The sequence below is a fragment of the Ahaetulla prasina genome, chromosome 4 (assembly GCF_028640845.1).
Source record: "Ahaetulla prasina isolate Xishuangbanna chromosome 4, ASM2864084v1, whole genome shotgun sequence".
Classification (NCBI taxonomy): domain Eukaryota; kingdom Metazoa; phylum Chordata; class Lepidosauria; order Squamata; family Colubridae; genus Ahaetulla; species Ahaetulla prasina.
This window is the reverse complement of record NC_080542.1, coordinates 73,262,383-73,288,717: the sequence shown is the minus strand read 5'-3', so window position 1 is coordinate 73,288,717 and position 26,335 is coordinate 73,262,383. Positions and strand designations below refer to the sequence as shown.

At 35.9% G+C, this 26,335-nt stretch overlaps 1 protein-coding gene across 12 annotated transcripts in view; it reads left to right on the top strand.

The window, feature by feature from the left end:
* The window catches only part of BMPER (BMP binding endothelial regulator), a 589,367-nt gene that overhangs the window by 95,891 nt on the left and 467,141 nt on the right, over positions 1–26,335 (top strand). For 11 of the 12 annotated variants that reach the window (XR_009155017.1, XM_058182126.1, XM_058182115.1 and 8 more), the window contains exon 3: positions 12,148–12,247. The exons of the other annotated variant lie outside the window; for it this stretch is intronic. Coding sequence is in view for 10 of the 11 variants with exons in the window: in XM_058182126.1 (XP_058038109.1) it covers positions 12,148–12,247 (100 nt within the window). In the remaining variant the exon portion in view is untranslated. The remainder of the gene's footprint in view (positions 1–12,147; positions 12,248–26,335) is intronic. 12 annotated transcript variants of the gene reach the window in all.

Sequence of the window (26,335 nt, the reverse complement as noted above, 5' to 3'; positions counted from 1 at the left end):
TGTTTGCCGTCTGCTGCTGGTAAATTGCATGTTATTTGCTACTTTAACTCTTTGCTGCCTGCTGATAGAATCTAGGGGAGATTTTTAAATATTGCTTTAAAAGACTGTGTTTCTCAGAGGTTAAGAAGATTTAAAGTGAATATTAAGCTGGAAATAAATAAATAAATAAATAATTTTATAGAAGATGGCAGCCAAACAAGTAAAGTCTACTGTAACAAAGGGCTCTAGATATATTTTGGATATAAGTTATAATTTTAATAATGTTATTTGATAGATGTAAGGTAAATTGAAGAAATATTAATATTTGCAATGTTATTTGATTTATGTAAGTGATATTTTTGGAGATTGAAAATGTGTAAGGAAATGTGTAAGATAGAAGACAAGGGGAAGGAGAATGCTTAAGATGTGATTTTGATGGTATTTTTTTTAAATATATATATATATATAGGGTTTAATTTTTATAACTGACTTATTTTGGGTATAAGGTGTTACTATTTGATATATGTGAGGTATAAAGGAATGGGAAGATGGAACCTTTGGAGGATAGAAAAATTTATGGATGTAATGTTGGTATTTGATTAAATAGAATTTAATTGTTATAATTGATATATTTTGGATATAAGTTATAATTTTAATAATGTTATTTGACAGATGTAAGGTAAATTGAAGAAATATTAATATTAGCAATGTTATTTGATTTATGTAAGTGATATTAAAGATATGAGAAGATAGAATATTGTTTATTTTTGGAGATTGGATAAAAATTTAAGAATTTAAGCTGAAAATATGAATTATATTTGGGACACTGTTTAAGGAAGAAAGGTATATTATAGAAGAATTTCTGATGAATACTGGAAGATGGAATATCGTTTTGGTCTTGATCGATGAAGATTGGATATTAAAAACTATAAGATTTTGAAGACTTCAGGAGTGGAATGGATTGATATATATTTGGTGTTAATTGATGAAGATTGGATATTAAAAACTATGTATTTTATTGATGAACTGGAAATACTAATTTAATTGGAAGATTCTGAAGATTTTAGGAGTGGAATGGACTGATATATAATGGACTGGAAGAAGAATGTACTTTTTTGTTTCTGGAAGGGGAGTTAAGGTCTTAGAGAGAGGAGTGACTATGGATTTGACTTATGTTGTATTTTAATTTATGATTGTTAATTTTATACCCTGTACTTTGTTCTGGGAAGTCTCGGGGTGGGAGGGGAGGGAGGGAAGGGGAGAGGGGGAGATGAAGGATCAATGTAAAGGAATGATTGAAGATATGTAATTAAGAAATAGAAATAATTTGAAGTGAAAGCGAAGCTGCTCAGCTGCCATTTCAGAAGGGAATGGAAAGGGAGAGGAGTGAGTGAAGGAAGAAAGTAGGTAGGAAAGAGAGAGGTAGAAAAGGGGGAAAGGAGTGGAAGAAGAAAGGGGAAAAGAGAGGGTTAGAAAGGATGGAAGAGAAGAGTAGGGAAAGAGGAGAGGATGTAGAAAAGCGAAGGAGAGGAAGGATGAAGAAAGTAGAAGAAAGTAGAGAAGGGAGGAGGAAAGGTTTGTTAAGGAAGGAAGTGGTAGCTGGGCAGGTCCGAATAAGTAACAAATGAAAGTTAATGACTAATGTTGAATAAGAGACTGTATATTGAATAGGTTGTTGGAAAATGAAAATAAAACTTTTTACCAAAAAAAAACTACACACACACAAAAAAAACAAAGGGCTCTGGAATTTCATCAGCTGGTGCCTCTCCAGCTCATACAGCAGAGATTAGAACATTGAATTTAGAGGCGTTACAAGAGAACTTAAAAGACTTTATACAAGAAAAATTTAAAGTAATAACTGATGAGATGTCTGAAATGAAAGAGCAGACATTAGAAATTCAAGTGGGAAATAAAGAAGTTAAAGAAGGATTTGTAATTGCAGTACAAAGTTTGGCAACAAATGTGATTTTATTAGAAAAGGAAGTTGAAGAAATCAAGCAACGTAACTCAAAATTAGAAAATAAAAATAAAATGGATGAATTTCAAAGTAAAATGGAAAAAACAGATGATGAAATAGTTTTGATACAATATAGAAATATGGAATTTGCTCTAAGAATCCGTGGCTTGAAAGAAAATAAAGAAGAGAATTTAAGGGAAATTTTTTTTGAAGTATTTGCTGAGATATTAGCAGCTCGTCCAGTAGATGTGGCTTATCAAATTGATAAAATATATCGTGTGAATTCTTGGATAGCAAGGCAAAAAAAGTTGCCAAGGGATGTTGTTATTTATTTTACAAATAGAACAGTGAGAAATCAGATTCTGCAAGCCTCATATAAGGGGGAGAAGATTCAGGTTGCTGGTCAAGATATTTTAATATTAAAGGAAATTCCACCAAAAATGTTAAGGGCTAGGAAGGAATTTGCCTTCCTGGTGAATGAACTTAAAAAACGTCAGATTGAATATAGATGGGATATCCCAACTGGTATAATAGTATATTATGCAGAGAAAGTACATCATCTCAATACAGTTGGAAAAGCAAGAGAATTTTATGTTGAGGCATTAAAAGTTGGAAGTCTTCCCCCATTGGAAGCTAGAAGAAGGGAGGCTGAAGTGAAGGAAAGAGAAGTGAAGCAGGTACAAGAACAGATTGTGATGGAAGAAGATTTATTACAAGTGTTGGAAATACCTACAATGGGTTCAGATTCAAAGGAACAAAGGCTGACAAGAGCTGCTGCTAAACGCAAGGAACAAGAGATGAAGGCACAACAACAACTGGCAACTACTACAATGGAAACAGTGGGAGGAGCAAGGCCTAAAGCAAAATGTGATCTGCGGCTGGTGTTCCAAAAGTTTCCTTTGGCCGATAATGGCAATTAAACTATTATCTTGGAATGTTAATGGTTTGAATTCACCACAGAAGAGAAGGAAAGTATTTCATTATTTGAAACAATTTAAAAATGACATTACCTGTTTACAAGAAACACATATTAGATCTTTAGACCAGAAATATTTGATAAACTCAAAACTGGGAGTACATTTTGTTGCTTCCTCGTTGGAAAAAAAAACCTGTTTAGTTATATATATAAAGAAGGATATATCAGCAAAATTAATTGAGGTGGATAAGCAAGGAAGATACATTGCTATTGAACTTTTGTTGGAGGGAAAGAAGACATTATTAATAGGAGTTTATGCTCCGAATCAACAACAAGAAAATTTTTTCAAGTTTTTACATAAAAGAATAATATTTTGGGATTATAAATCATATATATTAATGGGTGATTGGAATGGTGTGTTGGATACTCAAAAAGACAAAAAAAGTTTAAGGAAGATGTCAAGCCGGGCAAAATTACCAAAGGCTTTTTTTGAAATGATGGAGGACTTGGAATTAAGAGATATTTGGAGAAAACATAATACAGAAGAGAGGGATTTTACCTTCTTTTCTGACAGGCATCAATCATTTTCGAGGATTGATTTTATTTTGATTTCTAATGATTTGTATTCTAGAGTGAAGAAGACTAAGATTTGTTCAAGAACTCTATCTGATCATAGTCCGGTTTGGATTGAATTTGATCGGGAAAAGGAGGCTAGGAGATCATGGAGGTTGAATGAGAATTTGTTTAAATATGAACAAAATGTAAATGAATGTAAAAAGCAAATGAAAGAATTTTTTATTATGAATATGAAAAAAGAGACATCTATAGAGATGATTTGGAACGCTAGCAAGGCTTATATGAGAGGAAATCTTATACAAATGAATATTAAATACAAAAATAAATTGCAGAAAAAGAAAAAGGAATTGGAAGAGGAAATTAAAAAGAAAGAACAGTTATTGATAAATAGCCCAGGAAATAGTAAAATAAAAGAATCAATAAATATATTAAGAGGTCAGTTTAATATGTTGATGGCAGATCAAGTAGCAATTAATTTACAATATGTAAAACATAATACGTTTAATAATGCCAATAAGCCAGGAAGATGGCTTGCCTATTTAATAAGGAAAAAACAGAAATCACGAACGATTGATAAAATAGAATATAGGGGTAAGGAAGTTTATCAAAAGAACTTGATTAAAAAAGCATTTTTAGAGTATTATAGTAAGTTATATACTAGGGATATGATTGATGATACAGAGATAGAAAGGTATTTACAACAATAAAATATTTGTGAGCTTACAGAAAATCAAAGAGAAGAACTGAATCAATTAATTACTTCAGAGGAAATTTTGTTAGCAATTAAGCAACTTAAAATTGGTAAAACACCAGGTACAGATGGTTTAACAGCTGTTTATTATAAACATTTACAAAATGAGATGGTTGAACCACTTAAAGAGTTATTTAATAAAATTCAAATGGGAGGAGATGTTCCCCCTTCATGGAGGACAGCCTTTATTTCGTTAATACCAAAGGAAGATCGAGATGGTATTAAAGCAGAGAATTATAGGTCTATATCACTTTTAAATACTGATTACAAGATATTTGCCAAGATACTTGCTAATAGATTAATGCCAGTGATGAATCAAATAATTCATAATGATCAGTCAGGATTTATTAAGGGTAGGCAGATGAGATATAATGTGAGGCAAATTGTAAATTTACTTGAATATTTGGAACGAAACAACCAAGTCTCAGCAGCATTCTTTTTTTTGGATGCTGAAAAAGCTTTTGATAGATTGGATTGGCAGTTTTTGTTTAAAGTAATAGAAAAAATGCAATTTGGGGATTATTTTATCCATGCAATTAAAGCAATATATCAGAAGCAAACAGCACAAATAATAGTAAATGGTGGGTTAACAGAAACTTTAAAAATTGGGAAAGGGATGAGACAGGGATGTCCCCTGTCCCCATTACTTTTTATTTTAACTTTAGAAATTCTTCTGAATAAAATACATGGTTCCGATCGAATAAAGGGAATTAGAGTTAAACATCAAGATTATAGATTAAGAGCTTTTGCAGATGACTTGGTTGTTACTGTATCCCAACCAATATACTCAGCTACTGGTTTAAAAGATATAATTGGTCAGTATGGTAAAGTATCTGGATTTAAGGTGAATCAGCAAAAGACAAAGATGATAACTAAAAATATGAATATACAACAAAAAGAAGAGTTAGAAAGAACTACAGGTTTTGAAATCGTTAAAAAGGTTAAATATTTAGGAATATATATTACAGCTTCAAATGTCAAATTATACAAAAATAATTATGAGGTATTGTGGCAGAAGGTATGGAAAGAAATGGAGAATTGGAAGAAGTTACAACTATCCTTGCTGGGAAGAATAGCGGCTATAAAAATGAATGTTTTGCCCAGGTTTCTATTTTTGTTTCAAATGATACCGGTACTTAAGAATGATATCAAATTACAGGAATGGCAAAAGGGGGTTAATAACTTTGTATGGATGGGCAAAAAACCAAGAATAAAATTAAAAATAATGCAGGATACAAGGGGGGGTGTCTTAAAATGCCTAATTTAGAGTGCTTCTAAGGGCCTGGGAGGGTGAAAACATGATGTGTGGTGGGTAGGCCGAAAACACCCATATTCAGTCTATAAGACACACCTAAATTTTCACCCACTTTTAGGGGGGAAGGTGCATCTTATACTCTGAAAAATATGGTAATTCTTAGCAGAAATTGCAAGGTATAATGTGCTCTAGATTTATGATAATAGCAAACTCCCCTAAAGAAAAATGAGTAGAAATCAAACCAAAAATATCACACTTGCCACCTAAAAGGGGTGTGGATATTCTAATTAACAGAAAATATATTAATCAATTCTGAAAGAAACTTCTATACTAATTCTGATTCCAGTTATTTCTCAAAAGACAAAATTTTAGCAATATCAAAATTCACCTGGTTCCTCTAGTCCTGTAGTTCCCTTCCCCACTATCCTGTCAGAGCTGAGGAAGCTTCTTGGATGAGAAGCAAAATGTCTTCAAAGAAAAAACTAAAATGTCCAGTTGCCTCCTGAAAAAAAGCACCTTTGGGATAACCATGACTGGATGACTGAGAATCTCTACAGACCTTTAGCTATACAATCTGGGATGAACACCTTTTATATGGTGGGAGAGTAGGAATAGATTTCCAGAGAAAAAATTGCAGACTACAGGAACTATCAGCACTACTCAGGTGACCCTGAGGACACAGATAAACCTCCAAGTGCTTCAAGAACCCTCTAAAAGGACCAACTGTCTGCAAGGAATATAAATCCTTCCATCCCCCACTATCGTGTCAGAGCTGAAGGAGCTTCTTAGATGAGAAGTGAAATATCTTCAAAGAAAAAACAAAACTGAAAAAAAAATGTATTTGGGTGGGGAAGTGAGCTGCTGGTGATGTCTCGTGATATGACCGAAAAGGGAGGAAAAGAGTGGGATGCTCTCATCGTCTTCTGTGCAGCTGAATGGACTTGTTGATAGCCAGTCAAGGTCAACCATTCTAGCATACCAGATGAATGGGGCCATCAGAAGATACACCATGACACCATGGGGGGCTGGGGATTGGACATTCAGCCAGGGTCCTTGGAAGGAGGGATTCGGGAATACTTTCAATATGTAATTTTCACACCTTTAGCCTCAGATCTTGCTTTTTTTTTGTATAAGTTCATACTCAGTAAAAGTACCTTTCTCTACAAACATGGAGCTGGTTTTTTTTCTTTCTTGAGTTTTGAATGGAGGCACACTGGACATTGACACTTACAGCTAGAAAATTAATGAGTAGTTATGATTAGCCTCTTCTCTCCCCTTCTCTCCCTCAGCCTTGCCCCACAGAAGCCTCCCCTATCCTATCCCCTGGTTGCTGCTGTGTGTCAGCGTTCCAGAAAACCCCTCCTGCAGAAAAGACTCCGAAACCAACATCTTTCAAAGTTCTTTTACTAGCATAGGTAAACTGGCACAGTTGGATGAAAATTGAAACTGGGATTTCCAGTTCGTCCCTCAGTAATACAAACCCCAAAATCTCCATCCTCATGACCCTTCTGCCGGTCACATTCTCCAATCCCCAACTGTCCCATGTCAAAGCATCACTCCAGCCACTCCTTTCCCAGATGCGAACCCAGCCTGACCTTGACCGGCAGGAAAAATATGTTGTTATGTCTAATCATCCGTTGCACTACCACCCTCCTCCCCTCCTTTCCCACAGAGGAGAATTGTGGCAGCGTATGGAAGCCTTCAGCCTAGTACGGCTTCCAAAGCTGACACTGTGAAAGTAAAACTCTTCTGCTTTTGTTTTGCATTTGGAACAGATTTCTTTTCAGGTGGGGAGTGGGAATAGAACTCCTTAGCATCAGAGCATGTTAATAATAATATAGAAAATACTAATGCTCTGATGGTCATTTCAAAAAATCCTTTCTTAGTGAGCACCTAGAAGCCAAGACGAACATATGTGGCAACTTTCAAGTTTGTAGGCTTTACGGTTCTGGAGATTTTGTGATGATGTATGAGTGGTATTTTGCTTTTATATATATATATTACAACATTTCTAACCATCCTAACTTCTCATATCTCAAGGTGATATAATTACTTTCTTCATTGATTTGTATGCTATCTCTCTACCGTTCTGGTTTATTAGGTGTTCAGTAATTAGTCCAGTGACATCCTTAGTGAAACAACCAAATCCTGAAGCATGCACATCCCCACCTGAGATCACATTCCAATATATTTCAGGGACAACATTCTAATAACTATCTGTAAATTAAAACTCTTGAGTAAAATCTTTTTCAACTTTTTAAAATATGGTTTTTATGTTATTTTATATATACATCAATGTATGAACAGTGTGGCATCTCGGTATCATTCATTTTGATACAAATAACAATACTAGTATCAATAATATTTATTATATTAATTAAGCTTACATACTCCTGTTTTAAATTTTATGTTCTTTTAGCAAAATGTGTACAGTTTGTCAGCCAGTTGCGAATCCATCTGGTGGTGATGCTATCTATCCCATTTTTTTTCTAGCTTATCAAGAAGTAGGTTATGGTCTATTTTGTTGAATACCTTGCTGAAGTCTAAGTATAGACTTACTGTTCACAGTATTTTGCTGGTCTATTAATTTAGTCATTATGTTGAAGAATGAAATAAGATTGGCTTGGCATGATCTGTTTTTAACAAACCCATGAACACTGCTAGTTATTACTCTACTCGTTTCTAGATGTTTGTAGATCTGTTTTTTTATTATCTTTTCCAGTATCTTTCTGGGTATTGATGTTAGGTTGATTGGTCTCTAGTTTTCTGGGTCTGATTTTTTTCCTTTTTTGAAGATGGGAACCACATCAGCTCTTTTCTAGTCCTCTGGTAGTTCCCCAGTGCTCCAGGATTTTTGAAAGATGTGGTACAGTGGTTCTGAGATGAAATCTGCCAGTTTCTTTAAAAGTGTTGGGATTCAATTTTTTTAACAACTGGTTTTGTGGGCATGGCTTGGTGGGTGTGGCTTGGTGGTCATGTGGCTGGGTGGTCATGGCCAACTTGATGTCACTCACATTGAGGGGTGCCTCACCTTGCCTCTCCTTGCCCCTCCCAGTGAGTCCTTGCCTTGTCTTGCATGTTATGGAGAGAGAGAAAGCTTTTTCAAAGTCATCTTCCCCTTGATACTAGCCAATAAGATGAGATTTTGCTATCAGAAAACCTGATGTACATTTCCAAGTCCATTCTCTTGGTAAGACTGAATGGAGAGAGTAACAGAGTTGGAAGGGACCTTGGAGGTTTTCTAGTCCAACCCCTTCTCAAGTACGAGACCCTACACTATTAAGGACAAATTTCTTCTTAAAAACCTCCAGTGAAGATATACCCACAACTTCTGAAGGCATCCCATTTCTCTGATTAATTGTTCTTGCTGTCAGGAAATTTATTATTTCTCTGTTGGATCTGTTTAATAAGTTTCCATTTCATGATCCATTTCACAGTTCCTTCCAGTTGACCAGGCACCATTTATTCTATACCTGTGCATTTGGTTTTTTTTCCTGCCTAAGTGTAAAATCTTACTTTACTCTCCATTAAATTGATGTTTGTACATACTTGCAAGAAAAGGAAGCATTTAATTTTGGAGCCACCCAGGCAAAGGCAGCCTGCCATATCCAGGCCCAGCTTCATCCTGAGTGGCAATCCCAGCACTGGTCCAGTGGCCACCATTGCCTCACGAGTCAGCCAAGTTGCCTAGTCCGGGCCTGACAGACTCCTGGCCGGTCTCCTGGGAATGGGGCACAAAGGGATGATCATGCCTGGCCCCATGTTGCCCAGAAAGGCCAGAAGGCAAGGCTTCTGGGTCCATGAAAGGGGCCAGGAGCAGAAGTTCTTCCCCTCCCTCTTTTCAGGAGATTTTCAACAAAGGGCTGGGAACTTCAAGCAAGGCGTGTGCTGCAGCCTTGCCCACCCTCACTGGCAGCTCTGGCTGGTTGGGCTTTCCTGGCTAGCTGCAACTGCAATCTTACCTTCCTCCTCCAGCTGGTGGCAGAGGGGAAAGAGAACCAAGGATGAGCCGTTGCTGCTTGGCTCTCTGCTAGCCTGCATCTCCCTCCTGCCCAAATTCTCTGCAGCTGCTGGCCATGCCTGCCAGCGGGCATGGGCCGGGGAAACTAGGGAGCATGAAGCTATGCCACCCGCATTGCCCCTCTACCAGCCGCCCCTCCCTTGCCTGCCCGCCAGTCTGAGCACTTCAGCCAAGCAAGGCCACCATTGTGAAAACGGTGCAAGCCTCATGGGCTGGAAGGCAAAGCTGATGGCAGGGAAGGAAGATCTGCTCTGGGCTTGCTGCGCTCAACCAAAGGGCTGCCTCAGTGGAGAGGGGTGACACAGCGAGGCAAGGCCTCCTTTTGGGCCCTGCTCTGGGCTGCTGCCTGCTGATCCTCCACTCTGCCTCAGGTTCCACATCCAGCCTGCGGCAAGGGAACACGTTGGTTCAAGGCCAGCCCAGCTGGTGGATGGGCAAGCAGGCGGCCCTGTGGGGAGGCATTTTCTCTCAGGCCTCCAACCCGGAGGGTCTGCAGAAGCCAAAACTGGGCCAAAAGGCAGCTGAGCCTTGCTGTCCCCTCCCTCCTGAGCTGGCCCTTTTTTGAGTGCAGCACACCCAGGGCAGATCTTTCTTACCCTGTATCAGCCTTACCTTCCAGCTTACACCATTCTCACAGCGGCAGTCTGTGCTTGGCCAAAAAGCTCGGCCCAGCAGGCAGGTAAAGGAGGGGTCGCTGGCAGAGAAGAGATGCAGGCCACATAACCTCATGCTCTCTGGTCACCACCACCACCCCGCCCACTGGCAGGTGAGACCCAGCAGCTGTGGAGAATCACCTGATTCCTGAGAGACTGGCCAGGAGTCTCTCAGGCCCAGTCTATGAAGGCTGGCTGACTCGCAAGGTGATGGTGGCCACCAGACTGGTGCTGGGATCACTGCTCGGGATGAAGCCAGGCCTGGATATGACTGGCTGCAGGCCGTGGCCGGGTGGGCGCAGGTTGACCACTCTTCCGAGACCCACTTCCCTAATGGGGCACCAAGCTGTGTTTCCCTATTCTGCTACTGGAGTGATTTGGAACAGCCTGAGCAGGCCAAGACGAATGGGAGGCCGTTGCATCATAGGTCACGGCAAAGATAGGCAAGCAACCTGGGCTACATGGCCACGTGGTTGAGGCAAGGGAGCCAAAAAGCAACTGCAGCTATGCAGCGGTATGACTCTAAGGCACCAGCCAAGGTGTGCGAAGCTGATAAGTTGTGGCATTATTAAGTTAACCTGATCCAGTTCGCCTGAACCAGCCCAAACTGGCTGAATCCCATCACTGCTAATACATAATGCTAAATTATGAAAACAAAGCATAGTGATTTTCTAAAATGCCAACTCAAAATACTACAGTTACTAAATGTGACTTGTTTTAAATACCATAGTTAAGCTTAGTATGTAGACAAAATTAATATACTAAAATATATTTCCAAAACTGAAACAAACTCCCATCCTTCCATTTTAAGAAAGAAGGGAAAAATCCATACGCTCAAAATATTCTGAGGATCATTTTTCAATTTAAAATTCCAAAACACTATTTAAGTTATAGTGACCAGATGTCCCGCTTTTGGCGGGACAGTCCCACTCTTTAATAATTTGTTCCGCGTCCCGCGGCATTTCAAAAAAGTCCCGATTTTTTCCCCACTCCCATTCTGAAAATGGGAGGCGGCAACGCAAGAAGAGGAGGAGGAGGCGGAGAAGGGGGACTGGTGGAGAAGGGGGTGCGAGATTGCCCGCTGCCTGGAAGAGCCGAGAGGAGAGCTGAGGAGAGCTTAGCCTGCCTGGAAGAGCTGAGAGGAGAGCCGAGCCTGCCTGGAAGAGCCGAGAAGCAGCAGCCACTCCTCCTCCTCCTCCTTCAGCCAGGTGGTGAGACTCAGCGTGCATGTGCAGCCTCCTCCCCCCCCCGTCAATGGTGTCCCGCTTTGCCATCCCTGAAATCTGGTCACTTTAATTTAAGTTCTACATTGGAAAGAATAGTGCTTCTTGTTCCTGGTGTTGATTGGATTGTCTCCTTAAATTGCAGTGCATTTGTTTTAAATTTTATGTTCTTTTAGCAAAATGGAGTTTACAGAAACCATTGTTCTTTTTATTGGTGTGTGCATGTATGTCTGTGTATTTTAACTTGCCTGTGGCAGCACATCTTGATTGCATGCCTCCTCCCCGCACCTCTATCATTCTCTGCTGCTTGGAAAGGTAATCAACTCACCTGAATTTCACGAGCTGCGCAGCCCCAGAGTGTGATGACTGAGGGGCCAGTGTTTGGTAGCTGCTGCCATATATCTGCCCCACTCATTCAAGGTGTGTGTGTACCCGGGGTGGGTGGGGCACCCAGCTGGGCTGATCACCCTGAAATTGTGTTTCCCTGAAAATAAGCCCTAGTGCTTATTTTGGAACCCAAAAAATATAAGACCAGGTCTTATTTTCAGGGAAACAGATATGTCTAGGTTGGTTTCTTCAAATTGTCATTGCTTTCCTTCTCTTCCTGATTTTCCAGCTGTTCTCTTTTGTATGTGTCACACACACACACACACACACACACACACACACACACACACACACAAAAGCAGTGCCAGTTATTTGCATAAAGGGAATAATCATGTCTTCTGCTCTATGTTCCAAATTGGCAGAAAACAGATAGTAACGTTAGATTTTTTTATTGATATATATTTCGCTTTCTATTTTTGCACCTGACAGAACAAGGAAGTGACATGCAAACGTGAGAAGTGCCCTGTACTTTCGAAGACATGTGCTCTGGTTATTAAGCAAAGAGGAACATGCTGTGAGATATGTAAAGGTGTAGTGTTTTCTCATTTTTAAATTAATTCTAATTTTATGATATAATCTTTAATAATTGCTAATAAAAAGACATTATGTGTGAATGGTTACCATTTAATATTTGTAGTCCAGAAAATCGAGATGAATCTATTATGACAATTGTAAAATAGAATTAAAAACAAAAATTGTTTTCTATAGCAGTTGTATTAAGTGGACAGCAAGTCTCTATTGGAAGGGAGGACTGTATTCTTCTAGTGAAAAAGAAGCTGGACATACAACTGTTGCCCTTTAGGCTGATCTCCTTCTTGTAATTCCAGGTGGTCAGTAGATATTTTACCAAAGGTATCATTGACTGTAAAACTATAGCAAACTGTCTTTGTCCTCATCATTATTAGCACGATGAGAGAATGTGAGATTATTTGATACTTCTTATAATGTCTACTTAAAAACATCTGCCTGGTCACTTCATCAGCAAGATAATCTGGTTCTTTTCCAGGTGTATTTTTTTCTTAAGTGTTGATTAGGAATCCAAATGACACTTAATATTAAATATTATGTTCAGTGAACAGTTGAAGTTTTACATTTTCTATGTAAAAGGTGAAATATGTTTTTGGAAAAAAAGTGGGATAATAAGGTGTTGCATGGCAAGTAATTGTTTAATAACTAAACATTATTAGGAATGTATTATTGATAAATACATAGGAACTTTAAAAAAGTGCTATGATATTTTCACAGTTAACATTGCAAGCCAGGGGCCAACAAAATCATTTGACTTTCCTGTAAGGCTAAACTTTTGATGCCCCTTTGTCTTCTGGTCTGATACACTTATTAATAGCATTTATATCAAAATATGTAAACCCTTCTTCAAACTGCTACAGTGTACTCGATGTATGAATAAGCCTGGAAAAATGAAGAACAGAGGACAAAAATCATTTTCTAAACTACAAATCAAATGAAAAATAATCACAAACTAATGGGGAAAAAGACAGCAGAAGTACGACAGCAGAACCCACAGTATTTGCAGTATGTCATGAAAATCATTGTGTGACATTACTTCATCTTTTATACCTTTATTTGACATGGAGCCTTCAGTTTTATAAAAGCATGTGTGAAACCAGCAGAATTGACCAGTTTGTGTACTCTCTAAAAAGGATGTTAACAAAGGTTAATACTAAAAAGTATTAACAAGAGTTAACACTTTAACAAAGGTTAAAAACAATTTTAATTATCTTGTAACAAGGTTTTAATTAAAATTAGATTTGTAACCTGCTTACAGTGCAAGGAATCATATCTGGTTACAGTAAAGATAAAGTAATAACTGAACAAAATTGCTTAAGCATCTGGAGACTGAAATGTTTTCTGGGATGGAGCAACTACAACCAGCCCAAACACATCTGAGAAGTCAGGGAATAATTTCCAATCATAGTTACCCTTTGAAGAAAAGTAAGATCTTCAGTTAGTGACTGAAGAAGTTTAGATCTCACTTGATGCATTTGGATCCCTTTAAATTTTAAATTTTAAAATGAATGTGAAAAGGCATTTTTGGCTTCCAATGAGAACAGTATCTATCTGGATTCAACCTAGTCTATTGACATGAATACTATCCTAATCAATGAAAGAATTAGATCATGATTTTTAAAGATATTTCCAGTTATAGAATTGAGACAAAAATACTATTTCTCTGCCTTTCATTCATTCAGTATATTTAATAAAAACATATGGGATCACAGAGTGTTATAGGAATGGATTTGGCAGCCATTTATTATTTAGTCGGATGGAGATATGTCATTTTAATTTGGATCTGACTCCATCTGCAACAACATACATTTGCTTTCTGAATAAGTGCCTGTTATTAATGCATTAGAGATCGATAAGGTATGTTTATGATTGCAATGTAAGCCTTCCATTGTTCTTAATATGAATGCAGAGCAGATATCATTACAATCAGAGAAACATAGTGTTAAAGAGTCTATCTACTTATTTAATTCAGTTAGTTAGGCAGGATTGATAAAACTTCAGTTCTCAATTTTTCTCTAAGAATTTACCAAAGTGTCTGACAACAGCTTAAGAACATATCTTTTCCTGCCTTTCCTACCCAACTTAAATTTAATTTCCAGTTGGGTAGAAAACTCAGTTCAGATCCATATGCAGACTTAAAGTGCCTTGTTGTCTATTTCCTGTGCTCAAAGTAGAGCTTGGAAGTTAGTATCATAGTTTGAAGTAATTGCAGCTCCACAGCAAATGTACAAAATCTGGTACTATAGGATCCTTGATGGTTCACCATCCAGGGCCCATTTAAATTTCTCTGAATAAACAGAGCCTTTCCTGTGGAAGCCTTGGTGATCTAACTCTACTTGTTTGCTTGCAGACATTTCATTACCCAACTAGGTAACAATATCAGTATAATTAAGTGGGAGTTTGCTAGCTGTTAATATCTAATAGCACTGATTAGTTTTGATTTCCAAAATATATTCTAACATATTCCCTCCAGCAATGAACACTCAGATAAGCAGGGATCAGCACCAGAAAAAAAGTCATGCAGAAAACAATTCCCTTTGATGAAGGTATTTTTTTCTTTTTCTTTTCTTTTATGTACACTGAGAGCATATGCACCAAAACAAATTCCTTGTGTGTCCAATCACACTTGGCCAATAAAATTCTATTCTATTCTATTCTATTCTATTCTATTCTATTCTATTCTATTCTATTCTATTCTATTTTTTTTATTGAAAAAGTTTTAAAACAACAATTAAATTTTCCCCCTCCTCCACCTTCCCCCCTCCCTCCAAAACCCCCTCCCCCCCCGACTTCCCAGAGCAAACACAAGGTATAGTTCATTAAACAAACAGTCATACATTAAATTTTTAAAATCTAACACAATTATAATCCTTCTCTCCCACATAACCTGACTTCTTCCATTAAAATCAAAAACAAAATCCTTCATTCAAAGGCAATCCGAAATTTCTTAATCTGATATCTATTTTGAATATAATCAATCCAGTTCTTCCATTCATTTAAATATTTTTCTTGAGTACTGTCTTTCAAGAAGGCTGAAATTTTAGCCATCTCAGCCAAATTGGAAACTTTCAATATCCATTCTTCTATTGTGGGTAATTCTTTTTTCTTCCAATATTGTCCAATCAACAGTCTTGCTGCTGTTATTAAGTTCAAAATCAACTTAGTCTCAATCACTGTACAGTCCGTTGTTATTCCCAAAAGAAAAAATTGCGGTAGGAACTTTATCTTCTTCAGAACATTCTGCATAATCCACCAGATTCTTATCCAGAAAGACTTAATTTTCTTACAAGTCCACCATACATGAAAATATGTAGCATCATCACAATTACATCTCCAACATTTCGCTTGCATATCTGGATACATACATGATAATTTCTTAGGATCTAAATGCCATCTATAAAACATCTTATAAAATTTTCCTTAAATTCTGCGCTATGTAAATTTAACATTCCTAACCCAATTTTTTCCCATGTTTCCAACATTATTGGTTCTTGAATATTCTGTGCCCATTTTATCATACAATCCTTTATTAAATCTCTTTCAGAATCTATTTCTATCAACACAGTATACAATCTCTTTATATGCCCCTGGGTTTGATTTCTAATTTGTTTAACCAAATTTTCTTCATTTTGAATAATACCAATTTTCTGATCTTCTTTCCATCTAGCCTTTAACTGTCCATATTGAAACCAAGTATAATTCCTCCCTTCTTCTTTTAATGTATCCAAAGATTTTAATTGTAGATTTCCCCTCTCATTGTATAAAAGATCTTTATAAGTAATCATTTCTTGTTCCTGTTCTATATTTATATTCTCTACTGCGTGCCGAGGACTTGCCCATATAGGAATTTTATAATTTAACTTATAATAATATTTTTTCCAGACACGCAGAAGAGAAATTCTCAACACATGATTCTTAAAAGCTTTATCTACTTTCTTATCATACAATAAATATGCATGCCAACCATATAATAAATCATAACCTTCTATATTCAAAATCCTTTCCTCCGTCAAATTAAACCAATCACTTATTACCGAAAGAACAACTGCTTCATAATACAGTTTTAAATTAGGCATTTTTAATCCTCCTCTTTCCCGTGTATCTTGCATTATTTTCATTTTGACTCTCGCTTTTTTCCCTTCCCATATAAATTTATTAATTCCAATCTGCCATTCTTCCAAATATTTGTCTTTCTTAATTATTGGTATCATCTGAAACAAGAACAAGAATTTAGGCAAAACATTCATTTTTATAGCTGCTATTCTCCCCAACAAAGATAATTGTAATTTTTTCCAAGTATTTATTTCCTTCTGAATTTTTTTCCATAACACATCATAATTATTCTTATACAATTTTACATTTGATGAAGTAAGAAAGACTCCTAAATATTTAACCTTTTTTACAATTTCAAATCCTGTTATTTCCTCTAGTTTTTCTTTCTGGTTCTTAATCATATTTTTGGTTAACACTTTTGTTTTATTTTGATTCACTTTAAACCCTGAGACCCTTCCATATTGATTAATTACTTCCAACAAATATACACTTGAATTTATAGGCTGAGTCAACATAACAACCAAATCATCTGCAAATGCTCTAACTTTGTATTCATATCTTCTAATTCTAATACCTCTATCTCCTTAACTCTCTTATCTTATCCAATAAAGGTTCCAAAGACAAAATAAACAATAAAGGTGATAAAGGACACCCTGCCTTGTTCCTTTCGCAATTTTAAAACTATCTGTCAAACTACCATTAATTATTATCTGAGCTGTTTGCTCTCCATAAATTGCCCTAAGTATTCAGATAAAACCATTTCCAAATTGCATTTTGTCTGTTAATTTAAATAAAATTCCCAATGCAAACGATCAAAAGCTTTCTCTGCATCCAAGAATATAAACGCTGCCGAATCTGATTTTTCTTTTCCAAATATTCCAATAAATTCACTATCTGCCTAACGTTATTCCTCATTTGTCTCCCTTTTATAAAACCAGACTGGTCAGTATGAATCCTTTGTTGTACAATTTCCATTAACCTATTTGCCATTATTTTGCAAAATCTTATAATCATTATTCAAGAGTGAAATCGGTCTATAATTCCCAGGCTTTGTACAATCCTGATCCTCTTTTGGTATCAATGAAATAAAGGTAGTCCTCCATGATGGTGGTACTCCTCCTCCCATCAGTATCTGATTAAATAACTCCATAAGTGGTCCAACTATCTCATCCTGTAACTTTTATAATATATTGCTGTAAGTCCATCTGTGCCCGGGGATTTCCCTATTTTTAATTGCTTTATTACCCAAATAATTTCCTCAGAAGTTATAGGCCGATTCAACTTTTCCCTTTGTTCATTAGTTAAACCTTTAACCTTATATTCTTTCAAATATTTATCAATATCCATATTCAATATTGTATCTCTGGCATATAAATTTGTATAATATTCCAAGAAAGCTTTTTTAATTTTATCCTGTTGAAATCGCACTTTACCCTTGTATTCAATTCTTTCAATAGTACCTGCTTTCTGTCTTTTCCTTAACATATAAGCCAACCACCTCCCTGATTTATTGGCATTACAAAAAGTATTATGTTTAGCATATTGTATATTGGTTGCCACCTGATCTGCCATTAACATATTAAATTGACTCTGTAATATCTTTATCGCCTCAGTAGTTTTTAAATCATGTGGATTATATACCAATAATTGTTGTTTCCTCTGAATTTCCTCTTCTAAATCCCTACGCTGTTTTTGTAATTTTCTCCTCTGTCTACTATTAATATATATCAAATTTCCTCTCATAAAGGCCTTGCTAGCGTCCCACACCATTTCTATCGTTCCCTTACCCAAATTATAATCAAAAAATTCTTTCATTTGTTTTTTACATTGATTTACATTATCCTCATATCTAAACAAATTTTCATTTATTCTCCATGATCTTCTTCCACCTTCATATTGCAACTCCATCCATACCGGACTATGATCAGTTAAACACCTTGGAAATATCTTTGTTTTCCTAACCCTAGAAAGCAAATCATTGGTAATTAATATAAAATCAATACGTGAAAAAGATTGATGCCTATCCGAAAAATAAGTATAATCTCTATCATCAAAATTCTGCCTTCTCCATATATCTTTCAACTCAAAATCTTCCATCAAATCAAAAAAAGATTTAGGCAGTTTTGCATGCATAGGAATTTTCTTAGAAAGAGTTCTTTTATCTTTTCTAATGTCCATTACACCGTTCCAATCCCCTAATATAATAAATGTTTTATAGTCCCAAAGAGTCAATTTTTCATGTAACAGTTTATAAAAATTTTCTTGTTGTTGATTAGGTGCATATATGCCAATCACAAGTATCTTTTTTCCTTCTAAAATCAATTCAATAGCAATATATCTTCCTTGAAAGTCCGTTTCAATTAATTTAGCTGATATATTTTTCTTCAAATATATAACTATACCATTTTTCTTATTCGGAGCAGAAGAAACAAAATGTTTACCTAATTTCGAATTAATCAAATATTTCTGATCTGATAATTTTATATGTGTCTCTTGCAAACATATCACATCATTTTTAAATTGTTTCAAATAATGGAATATTTTTCTTCTTTTCTGTGCTGAATTTAAACCATTAACATTCCATGTCAAAAATTTATTTGCCATCACTGGCCTCTTGAAGCTTCTGAGCAATTAGCTGAAGACCCTCACTCTTCGGTTTGACTCCTCCCACAGCTTCAGTAGTAGAATCCCGTTCCTGTCTTTGAAGTCGTTCCTCTATCTCCTTACGCCTAATAGCTCCCCTTGTCACTCTTTGTTCTTGAGGTTGTTCTTGAGGTACTGAAATATTCTATTCTATTCTATTCTATTCTATTCTATTCTATTCTATTCTATTCTATTCTATTCTATTCTATTCTATTCTATTCTATTCTATTCTTTTTTTATTTATTCAATTTTGTCATAACAGTATATATAAACATTGTCATAAGTAAAAAAAACATATCATGAAAAATATATATATATTTGTTTTCTGAGGTTATATATAAGTAAAGAATATGCATTAACTATATTAGTTTGATATAATAAAGGGAACAATAGGACAGGAACAGTAGGCACTTTTGTGTTCTTATGCACGCCCCTTATAGTCCTCTTAGGAATGGGGTGAGGTCAATAGTGGACAGTTTTTGGTTGAAGATTTTGGGATTTTGAGTAGAGACTATGGAGTCAGGTAATGAGTTCCAAGCGTTAACAACTCTGTTTCAGAAGTCATATTTTCTGCAATCAAGTTTGAAGCGGTTGACATTAAGTTTGAATCTGTTGTTTGCTCTTGTATTATTGCGATTGAAGCTGAAGTAGTCTTTTACAGGAAGGATATTGCAATAGATGATTTTGTGTGTTAAACACAGGTCATGTCGAAGTCGGCAGAGTTCTAAGTTTTCTAATCCCAGGATTTCAAGCCTGGTGGTATAAGGTATTTTGTTGTTTTCGGAGGAGCGAAGAACTCTTCTAGTAAAATATTTCTGGACGCGTTCGATTGTATTAATGTCAGAGATGTGGTATGGGTTCCAGACAGATGAGCTGTATTCAAGAATAGGTCTGGCAAATGTTTTGTATGCTCTAGTTATTCTATTCCTACAAATATGGCATTGTAAGCTGCCCTAAGTCACTAGAATAGTGGTATAAGCAGCAAATTTAACACCCAACCAACCAACCAACCAATCTACCAAAGAGAAAACCATATTCCCATCAACATTGGCAGGACAAACTATTGTATAAACTGGGAGCAAACTTCACATTCACTAACACTGAAGATGTTACCTAGTCTGGTAATGAAATGTCTACAAACAAAAATAGCTATAGCCCTTAGATTTATGTATTGCTTCACAATGTTTTAAAGCCCCCTCTACGCAGTTTACAGAGTCAGCACATTGTCCCCAACAATCCAGCTCAGGAGCATCAAAGATTTGATAGTTCACCTCTGAGCTATATATATTCTGTTCTGTCAGAGCCTTTCTACTGGAATGTTCTTTATAATATTTATTCAAATTCCATTTTTCTCATAATTTGAATCAATTGATCTAGCTTAATTTTTCCCCCTCTCCCCCCTCCCTCCTCCCTCTGCCCCCCACCCAGAACAAAATGCAGGATATAACTGTCAGCCTGCCCCAGATCAGTGTTTGAGAAAATAAAAACCCAACTTCATCATGTTGAAGAATTTGGTAATTTATATCATACAAGTCTGGATGCAGTGGAAGCAAAGCTGGAACTGGAAGTAAATCAAAACCCCAGAGTCATATTCTCTCCTGAACCCTCCCCCTATTAGAGGTCATACAGTAATAGTCCAATGTCTTCTTTCTCCTCAGCCACGTGTAGTTTCACTTCCGATATTCTCCCTCTGTCAATCTTCTGAATGGAATGTGGAATCAGCAGCTGCCGTTTCATTCACGCGCCAACACAATTCAAACCTCTGGTTTTGAAAATGGCATTTCCCCTCTCCCCCACATACAATGTCAGCCGACGCTGGGAACAGTGAAAACCTCCCCCCCTTCTCCATAAAGCATGTAAGACAATCAGTAGAGCAAATTTTTAACAAGGTAATAAAATAGTCAGATAATCTAGTAGGAGAAATACACTAAATTAAAGCGGAGGCTGACAATAACATTTATCAATCATAAGCTAAAATACTACAAAAATCTTAACTCGTATCAACTCTCTTCCAACACCCCCTTAACTTCCCTTTCCCATTTAAACATACACATTAATATATGCCATTCATAACGTTATTCATAAACTATTTGATACTTTTTAGTTGTTACTTGTTTTGAACATAATCAGTCCACCTTTTCCACTCCAATACATATTTTTCTTGTGAATGTTCTTTCAAATATGCAGAAATCTTTGCCATTTCTGCTAAGTTTGATACTTTAAGTGTCCATTCTTCAATCGTAGGTAAATCTTCTCTCTTCCAGTATTGTGCAACCAAAAGTCTCACTGCTGTTATTAAATTTAGAATCAGCTTAGTCTCTATAAAATCTAGTTTAAATTAAAGTATCACCCATTGCCTTACACAATGTAAGCTGCCCTGAGTCTTCGGAGAAGGGCGGGATATAAATATATATATATATATAAAAAATTTTCATCTTATTTGTCAAATTTTAAACATTGTCATAAGAATTCCTCTTATGTTTAATTTGTAATATAAATAGCAGTTGTTACATTAGAAAGTTTTCAAAACTTTATAAGCATATGTCCAAACATTCATGGGATTTTTCCAATTACAGAAAGTTCAAAAATTATTTTCATATGGATTATTGGGAATGGTTCATAAAGGAAGCTTTCCAAATCTGAAATATCCCAACTTTATTAATAATATATTTGTTCTCAGACTTAGTGTTCTTAGAATACAGATCCTGAGGATCAACTATAACAGCCATCATCCTTTGCTGCTTATGTACCTCATATTCCCATATGTTTTGGGACAAAAGAAATCCATTATTCTGATGTATTATGTACTATCACCGTAGACCAGAGGTCTTCAAATGTGGCAGCTTTAAGACTTGTGGACTTCAACTCCCAGATTTCTCCAGCCAGCATTCTGGGAGTTGAAGTCCACAAGTCTTAAAGTTGCCAAGTTTGGGGACCCCTGCCATAGAATAATCAATGAATTAAAATTAAAGAAAATATTTGCCATTGTCATGTTTTGGGATTTTGAGATTGTCATGTTTGGGATTATCAGTTTCTGAATCTTGCTATTTATTGGTAGTCTCCTCTCCTGGTTACTAAGCAAGTCTAATTCAGTTTATCTGTTTTGAGGTCAGTGAAGGTCAACTAGATGCTACTTCTCAAATTCCATAATTTGCATCAGAGAGAGTTCTTTCATTTGTTTTTTCACCTTTAAAATATTGTAGTATAAAGCCCCCCACAAAGAATAATTCCCCCGTGAATTAAATATAACATGTCCTTGATTTTTTCCTCCTGTTGTTTATTTTTCAGGCCAACAGAAACAAAAGGAAAAGTAGTTAGAGAAAATAAAATGAGAGAAATCCATCATTGGAAATGAGGGTTATGGCCCAATTTACTATTCTTTACCAGGAACATTTTCTCTTGGGGGAATAGGAAATTTATTTATAAAATCCATGCTAACTAAACTAAGCAGAACTCCCTGATGATTTTTTTAAAGTTTCAAAATAGAATGAAAAGGCCAGGCAATGTCAGACAGAGAGACAGACAGACAATAGAGTTGAAAGAAAATAAAACATAAAAAATTAGTAATTTAAAAAAAATTATGGACTATTATGGACTGATGGACTATTTAGAGCTGAAAGATCATTTCTTAAGAAGCTATTGAATACAATATTTCCAGGGAATAAGTTCACTCTGTGATTGGAAATGGAGTTTGGAAGGAGCACACAAGGTGGAATTTCCTCTAACAGAACTAAAAATGGATGAAAGTAACTGCAGCTGAAAACTGTTGTGCTTGTGATATATTTGTACTCTTCTCTGAAAACAAAAAAATAAAATAAAATGTAAGTGTGCAAAAGCAAATTTATGGTAGTATTTGCAGAGAAACTCAAATGTGTGGAACAAATCATCACTTTTGAGCTCACAAAAAGGTGAAGATTTCTTAGACCTAATCTGAGCTCCATGAAAAACTTACACAAGACATAGCTAGACAAAGTTTTTGAATTTCATAGGTATATGATAGCCTTTCTTAGTGCTAAAAACATCAAAATGGCACTGGCATCTTTCTGGGAATCCTGGATTATATAATTGTTATGGGCTATCTCAATCAAGGATTATGAAAGACTGAAACCAAAGTATTTAAATAATTTGCCATATAAAATTTAAAGTGAGAAATGCAGCCTTGCAACAAACCTTTATAAATCAGAACTGTATTGGGTGAGGATTCTAAAAAATTGCATCTAATTTTCAGTGATAAATTACTCTTTATTGTATGAATAAGTAATATTACGTCAAACAATTTCTTCCTGCCATAGTTTTACTCAGAGATACAGTCCAATGCTGATTTTAAAACCATAAAAGCTGTTTAGGGCCGGTTTAGCTCTGCCTGGTAAGGCCTGTTATTAAGAACACAAAGCCTGCAATTACTGCAGGTTCGAGCCCGGCCCAAGGTTGACTCAGCCTTCCATCCTTTATAAGGTAGGTAAAATGAGGACCCAGATTGTTGGGGGGGCAATAAGTTGACTTTGTAAATATATACAAATAGAATGAGACTATTGCCCTATACATTGTAAGCCGCCCTGAGTCTTCGGAGAAGGGCGGGGTATAAATGTAAACAAAATATATATATATATATAAGGGTACTATTGTTCTTTTAGAAGGCATCTGGACCAAGTGTTAGAGTACAAGGCATTGGTCAAAAGTTGATTGGTCTAGTCTGAAACTAGCCTGCTCTTACTCTAAAATACTTTTTATTCCACCCAGTCACAACACACACACTGCAAAATCCTTTCCCCAGGATTCTGATGAGTTACAACTGTCCAGATAGGTTGGGGTCACTGTTAGAATAGTCCCAAGTCATATGGTAAACTGGAGTTCATTTTTTCCTGTGTGAACAAGGCATGTCCAGCTGTCTTTCATAGCTTTATATTGTATGTCAGTTTTAAAAATATTTTTCCTTTGAAAGGTCCTATGAAGATATACCTCTTTTGTTCATTTTAAATACACTACTATTGGCAATAAGATTTGTGTTGATTCTTTAATACATTTGAGATCAATCCAAGCTTTAAATAAACACTGACACACGTGTGTGTGTGTGTGTGTGTGTGTGTGTGTGTGTGAGAGAGAGAGAGAGAGAGAGAGAATGCACACACACATACATATATAATTTTTTTACTTTAATTAAAAATAATAGAAAAGAGATGGAAAAATAAGCAACTAAAAAAGGAAAAAAGGAAATGAAAAATAAAAAAATAAAATTTATATGGAGGCATCTTATTTATTATTTGAATTATTGACCATCCAAATCCCGTTGGCTCTGTACCTATATGCATCTATGTAAAGTTCATAAATTGTCTCTGTGGATTATGTCTTCAATCCCTGAATAATTGGAGCCATTAAATAGGGACAGTTTTAAACCTCTGCAAAACCTTTAATTCTAGTAATTCTGGCAAAATAGAGCATTAAAAAGTTATTAGAACTCCCCTGTACCCAGTTCCCTTTTTATGTCATTGTCAGCAATCTATAACATGACACTGTGTGAATGTTCAACACAGGGAATTAGCATTGTGTTCTGGTATTTGAAATTATGTAGTTATTTCTGGAGTTGGAAAAGTCTATTTTAAGATTAAGAGGACCTGAGGGGCAAAATTTTTGCAATACATCTTTTATTTTGACTACTTTCCTTTCACCTTTTTTATCAATTAAATTTTTCCAGCATTGATCATGGTCTTGTTATGTTTTTATTCTGGTTTTCCTTTAGTTTATCTTCCTTCAATTTATTCTCAGCTACTGCTCAATGTAAACGTATCACATATTTTTCAAGAAGGATTTTCAACTCCCCTATTTTGTCATCACCATCTATTAATTGATCAAATATCAAAATTATTGTTTGAGTTCTTAGTTATCAAACTACAGTCAAAAAATATTGCCAATATCATTTTATCAATAATAGAAATAAATAAATAAGTATTAGATAAGAGGCATGGTGGGACAGTGATTAGAATAGAATAGAATAGAATAGAATTTTATTGGCCAAGTGTGATTGGACACACAAGGAATTTGTCTTGGTGCATATGCTTTCAGTGTACATAAAAGAAAAGATACGTTCATCAAGGTACAACATTTACAACACAATTGATGATCAATATATCAATATAAATCATAAGGATTGCCAGCAACAAGTTATACAGTCATAAGTGGAAAGAGATTGGTGATGGGAACTATGAAACAATTAATAGTAGTGCAGATTCAGTAAATAGTCTGACAGTGTTGAGGGAATTATTTGTTTAGCAGAGTGATGGCCTTTGGGAAAAAACTGTTCTTGTGTCTAGTTGTTCTGGTGTGCAGTGCTCTATAGCTGCTTTGAGGGTAGTAGTTGAAACAGTTTATGTCCAGGATGCGAGGGATCTGCAAATATTTTCACGGCCCTCTTCTTGATTCGTGCAGTATACAGGTCCTCAATGGAAGGCAAGTTGGTAGCAATTATTTTTTCTGCAGTTCTAATTATCCTCTGAAGTCTGTGTTTTTCTTGTTGGGTTGCAGAACCGAACCAGACAGTTATAGAGGTGCAAATGACAGACTCAATAATTCCTCTGTAGAATTGGATCAGCAGCTCCTTGGGCAGTTTGAGCTTACTGAGTTGGCGCAGAAAGAACATTCTTTGTTGTCCTTTTTTAATGATGTTTTTGATGTTAGTTGTCCATTTGAGATCTTGCGATATGATAGAACCCAGAAATTTGAAGGTTTCTACTGTTGATACTGTGTTGTCAAGTATTGTGAGAGGTGGAATTATGGAAGGGTTTTTCCTAAAGTCTACCACCATTTCTACGGTTTTGAGTGTGTTCAGTTCCAGATTGTTTTGGTTGCACCACAAGGCTAGAATGCAATATTGCAGGTTCATTTTGCTGACTGCCAACTGTCGGCAGTTCGGCAGTTCAATTCAAGGTTGACTCAGTCTTCCATCTTTCTAAGGTTGGTAAAATGAGGGCCTAGATGGTTGAGGGCAATATGCTGACTATAAACTGCTTATTTTTTTTTCAAACAAGTTTTTATTGATTTTTTAATTTCCTCCCCCTACACACATACATGGTTTATGAACAGAGTACTGGCCATATCATATCTTATACAATTCAATATATTCAAATATATTTTACTTAAAGTTTTTGCCAAAATAGTCTTTTTTCATAATTTTTATTCATATCCTAATATTTCTTTGTTCATTTCACTAAGTCACATCTTCTTTCACTCTCGAGTTCTAATTTCTCCATTTTTATTGGTATGCATTTTCTATCATTCTCTTTTTTTTAACTGTTTCAATTTTTATCCTAATATATTCAAATATATTTGGAGTTGCCTTTCTTCCATTTCATATTTTCCTTTTCATAGCAGTCCTTTCTTCTCACTTCTCTTCCTCCCT